The sequence below is a fragment of the Gopherus evgoodei genome, unplaced genomic scaffold (genome assembly GCF_007399415.2).
Source record: "Gopherus evgoodei ecotype Sinaloan lineage unplaced genomic scaffold, rGopEvg1_v1.p scaffold_235_arrow_ctg1, whole genome shotgun sequence".
NCBI lineage: Eukaryota > Metazoa > Chordata > Testudines > Testudinidae > Gopherus > Gopherus evgoodei.
Genome location: NW_022059898.1, coordinates 29,271 through 34,774, shown reverse-complemented (window position 1 = coordinate 34,774; position 5,504 = coordinate 29,271). Strand labels below are relative to the sequence as shown.

Genomic DNA, 5,504 nt, shown 5'->3' with positions numbered 1-5,504 from the left:
AATATCCCAACAGTATATACATAATCAGTTCAGGAGGAACTTAGCCATGCAGAACCTTCTTTTGCATCCTTTTATGATTGTGGGGAGCAAAACTTCAGCTCACTCAGAAAATCCCATCAAAAAGATGACATAGGAGCACTCTCAAGAGAAGGCAAACATTGAAAATCCGTTCTAACCAAACACTCAGTATCTCTTCAGGCCTTTCCATCTGCAAACCCACCTGGAACAAAGAAACAAATAAAAACAACAAACAACTAAACAAAAATAAACTAAAAATCCAACGAATAAAAATCCCCCAAAGAACAAATACATTGATACCTTAGTCTGAGTTACTATCCTGAAAAATAAGAAGAGCCAGAGAACCCAGTAGGGACTTTGCTGTGGCTACTGATTTTATGTGCAAGGTTATCACATTGAATGGTTATGACTGGCAGTGCATAGATAGATAGAGAGATAGATAGATTCTGATCTTAATTACATTGATGTAAACCTCTAGTAACTACTTTTTCGATATTTGTTTATCTGGATTTTTATTAGTGTAAATACCCAATTCTGCATTAACAGATTGTACAGTATTGTTTCATGAAGGTAATAATGTCATCAGCGGATTATATATATAAAGAAACACAGAATGTAACTGTGATCAGTGGAGAAATATAGACATTTTATTCTTGCTGAATATCCTCCAGCCTATCAGTTTACTGAGTGCACCTTTCATTTCCTTGTTTCTCATGCTGTATATGACCGGATTCATCATTGGGGGCATTATGGAATAGAGAACAGCCACCAAGAGATTCAGATCTGAGGTTGAGTTGGAGGTGGGTTTCAGAAAGGCAAAGGTGCCAGTGAATAGGAATAAGGAGACCACAATGAGGTGAGGGAGGCAGGTGGAGAAGGCTTTATGACGGCCCTGCTCAGAAGGGATTCTCAGCACCGTTTTGAAGATCTGAACATATGACACAGTTATAAAAGCAAAGCAGATTAAACCTAAAAGCACACTAAGAGAAATAGCAACAACTTCACCGATGTTTGAGTCAGAGCAGGCGAGGTGGAGGAGCTGGGGGATTTCACAGAAGAATTGATCCACCATATTGCCTCCACAGAAGGATATCACAAATGTGTTCCCAGTGTGCAGCGCAGAGTAGAGAATACCACTGATCCAGGCACTGGCTGCTATTTGGACACAAGCTCTCCTGTTCATCACCATCTCATAGTGAAGTGGCTGGCAGATGGCTATGTATCGGTCATATGCCATAATGGTCAGTATGGCCAAATTTGCTGAAGCAAATACAAAGAAAAAGACTTGGACAACACATCCACAATAAGAAATCGATCTGGTGTTCATGAGGGAATTTGCCATGGATTTGGGGATGGTGACAGAGATGGAACTGAAGTCTAGGATGGACAGATTCATCAGGAAGAAGTACATGGGGGTGTGAAGATGGTGGTCCAGGGCTATGGCTGTGATGATGAGAAGGTTCCCCAGCAGGGATATCAAGTAAAGCACTAGAAATACAATAAAATGTAAAATCTGCAGTTCTCTAATGTCAGAGAATCCCAGGAGAAGGAATCCAGTCATGGTGGTTTGGTTGGACATTTTCTTCCTCAGTACGCTGTGTGATGGCTGTGCAGGGAATGAGAAGGACAATTTCCTTTCCCTAATATCTCATTATATGAATGTCAAAGGTGCACGGAACACATCACTTACAATGACTAGGTGCTGTTAGTGCTCCTTACCTCTCACAATCAATCAGTCACACTATCACACTAGTGTAATCTCCTTTAAACTCAACAGAGCTTCATCACTTAACCAGATCTGAGGATTTGGCCCAACGTGTAGCTTGATAAGCTGCACTATGAATGATGGAAAAAAGCACACTCCAAATCCAACAATTCTGGCAAAGAAGGTCCCTCCACTGCGACCATTACCAAGCTCACAATTTAGGCATCAGACTAAAATGCCAACACAGCCTGATTCCCACTTTGTAGGGCAATATGACATAGACTCCTCCAGCACCTCAAGTAGTAGCTCATTTGTGATATTTCTACCTGAAGCTATGTGCCTAGACAGCCTGCTGCCTGCTTCCAAATTAATTTATGGCAAAAACCCACACCTGCACTTCTTCCTGTGTGTAACCATGGGCTAGCAGCATCCTTCCATCATTCCTATGTTTTATCATTTACTCTGTGTTGTGCAGTGCAGGGACACTTGGGCTCTATTCTTGTCTCTGCCAGTGACCTGATGTGTGCCCTTAACCCAGTTTTTTCCCCTCTTTCTGCCTCTGTTTCCCCTCCCTCCCTTTCTCTGCCATCTCTACTAGGACTGTAAGGGCTTTCAGAGAGGGGCAGTGAAGCAGATTGTTAAAGGTATTGAGGCATCTAGTGGGATTTTCAAAAGCATCTAGGCCCCCAAAACCCCTTGAAATCAATGAGTTCTAAGCTCCTAGATGATTCTGAAAGTCCCACTATGCACCTAAATACCTTTGAAAACATGGCTCTGTGTCTTACGTTATGTAAGTTCTGCAAATCCATTTACATCCTTTATATTTAGCGGGCAGCAGTGTGGAGCTAAACCAAGAGATCAGAGTTATACTTCCAGTGAGCTCCCATATGTCCTTGAATGATGGTAGGATAGATAGGTTTTGCCTCCTGGTTCAACTCTAAACTGGGGTTTTAAGAGACTCGTCTGTATGAAATATTCTGTGTGCTGCCAGCCTTACTAGTTATTTAATTGTTACCACTACACAAGGATCCCTTTGAAAGAGAAATCACACAGCTGCAATAGAATAAATGGGTTTGAAATCAAGCTTTTATCAGGCAATATCAATGTTCTGACATTTATGTAAAATGTACGGCTGCTTGGAAATTTTCAGCTCTCTTTTTCTAATGGAGATTGATTTTTCATCTAAAAAACACCACCATCAACAAAATCCTAGAATCTGTCTCCTTCCCTCTAACATTTTGGGATTCTTTTGTGAAGAAATTGACAACTCAAACTATTTTGATTATGTGATTAAAAAAATCCAGTTTTCAGGAGAAAGTTTTCATTTGCCAAAAACTGAGGGGAGAGGGAGGAAATGATTTAGGGGTTTCTGTGAAAAATCAAAGTTTTCCAAGAGGGTGGAAAAATTCCAATCAGCAGCAGGTATTTGATTAAACTGAGAGTAAAAGTCTTAATGAGTTCATAATGTAAGTCTTATTTAGCATCTTAATTTTCCCCTGTATGTTGATCCCCCAACATATTTAATTGAAATAGCAAACTTACTGTGCTGATCTTTGTGGGTTTTTCCCAACATATGACACATTCATTCATCCAGCACCAGGATTCTTTGGTCAATATCTATCTATATACCAGAATCTAGAAGCTAAAGACACAGGTATCCGAGAATCCTTTCCCCACCTCCTCATTCTGAGACTGAAGTGGACTCAAACCTGTTGATCTCTGCAGATGAGCTGTGTGTAGCTGGCATTGAGCATAACTGGCATTAGAGGACTGATGCTGTGGGAAGGTGATTTATCCATGTCTATATCCTCAGGGCTAGTGGGACTCACTGCCTGGAGCCCTGCATAGCTCAGCAGCAGAGGCCCCCAGGCAAGTGCACAGATGAATAGGTGATAAAGCCAAAAGAGCCATTCTGTCCCTCAGCTCTGAACTCCACATAACATGGGGCCCACGATCCCCCCCCCCGAGTTCCCTGATTCCAGCCAGCTTCTGTGTTATCTGTGGGCCACATTTACAAAATGGAGACAGGCACCTACAGGGATTGATCAATGCTCCTAAATGAGTTAGGTGTCTAAGTCCCATGGTCATTCAGTGAGAGTTAGGATCTTAACCTGCTTAGATGCTATTGTCAATTCCAATAGGCACCTGTCTCCTTCTTTAGGTGCCTTTGTAATCCTGCTCCTGTGTCTATCTTGTTCATGCCAAGGCCCAGGCGTCTCTTGAATTTCACATAATGTAGGCTGGGATTTGCAAAAGAGCCTATGGGAGTAAGGTGTGTACATCTTGAGAATCCCAGCCTGAAATGGTAACTAGTACAGCCAGGGATCTAGAGAGAGGAGGTCACAAGATGCCAAGAATTCTTGTAATTTAAGCCTAACTATGCAGCTATGTTAATTCAATTCTCTGTGCCTCACTTTACCAAAATCTGAGGCATAATAATCGAGACTGGATGAGAAAATTGATAATGAAACTTTTATTTAGAGATGATCCATGATTCAGCTTTGTTGGAGCTTTTCATGAATTTTCATAGATCTGCGAGCAATATTTGTTTTTTTTCCCCCTGCAGAATTTGCCTTTGTTCCACAGGAATATAGGAACCAGTCTGTGTTTAGTCAGCAGAAGAAAAACACATGCTGTGACGGAAATACTTGCCAGATTGCTTTCTGGGGAAGACAGCTATGGGAATGGATCCAGGGAATGGTTCTGTATCTTGGAGCTGTTTGGACACTTTCAGGGAACATTCCAGCTGCAAGACAGAGATCCCTAAAGTTATCTTGAGTAATCCTGAGAGACTTATGGAAAACTAGCAGATTATCACATTTCTGCTGTCACTTCGGACTGACACACTTGGACTGTCCAAACCTGTTAATGTCTTTTACCTGCTTTAACCTCTCAATAACTTTCATTTCTTTTCTCAGCTAATAAACCTTTAGTTAGTTTACTAGAGAAATTGGCTGCCAGCATTGCCTTTGATGTGAGATCTAGAGTATCCACTGACCTGGGATAAGTGACTGACCCTTTGGGGTTGGGAAGAACCTACTATAATGTGATTTTTTTGTTTTAAGAACATTTTATCCCAAAGTCCAGTTTATCTGGGTGGTAAGATTGGCTGGAGAGCATAGGGGACTGTCTGTGACTCCATGATAATACTAATACAGTGAGCCAGGAGTCCATTTGTTACTGGTTTGGTGACATCTAATTATAGAATATACCACCACGTTGGGGTGTATGCCCTGTGTTCTCACAGTCTGACCTGAGATTGGCACTCACGAGTGTGAGCCATTCCAGGCAGCGTGACAACAGTGACTGAGGAATAATGGTCCATTGGTTTCAATGCTAACTTGGAACCTGAGCGACCCAGCTCAGCTACCTGTTTTGCCATGGATTTCCTGTGTGATCTTGGGCACGTCATTCTGTCTGGACAACAATTCCCATCTATAACATGGATGTAATAGTACTGGCCTGCCTTATACGGTTGAGGTGAAGAAAAATATATTAAAGAGTTAATGGCTAAAATAAAGGTGACTGGAAACTTTTTTTCCTCATGAAAATTTTGGGTTTTTGTCAAAGAAAACCCCCAACATTTCTCATCACTAAACTTTTTTGTCTGAAAATTGTCAAAAACCATTAGATTAAGTTAAAAAATATAATTTTCAGCCAGAAATATTTATTTTTCCAGTTTTCATTTCTTTAAATGAAAAACAGATCATTTTCAGGGAAAGTGAAGACTTTCTGTGAAAATTTTGTTTGGTGAACCCTGCAATTTTTCCATTGGAAAACA

The 5,504-nt window shown here is 41.1% G+C and overlaps 1 protein-coding gene across 1 annotated transcript; it reads right to left on the bottom strand.

The window, feature by feature from the left end:
* Nucleotides 1-643: 643 nt before the first annotated feature.
* Nucleotides 644-1,597, bottom strand: LOC115640192 (olfactory receptor 14A16-like). Its single transcript, XM_030543012.1, has one exon. It carries the CDS (start codon nt 1,595-1,597, stop codon nt 644-646), a length of 954 nt encoding a protein of 317 aa, XP_030398872.1.
* Between the last annotated feature and the right edge of the window lie 3,907 nt (nt 1,598-5,504).

What these genes read in the sequence shown, in the direction of transcription:
- LOC115640192 (XM_030543012.1), bottom strand. Translation starts at nt 1,597, where the DNA reads ATGTCCAACCAAACCACCATGACTGGATTCCTTCTCCTGGGATTCTCT.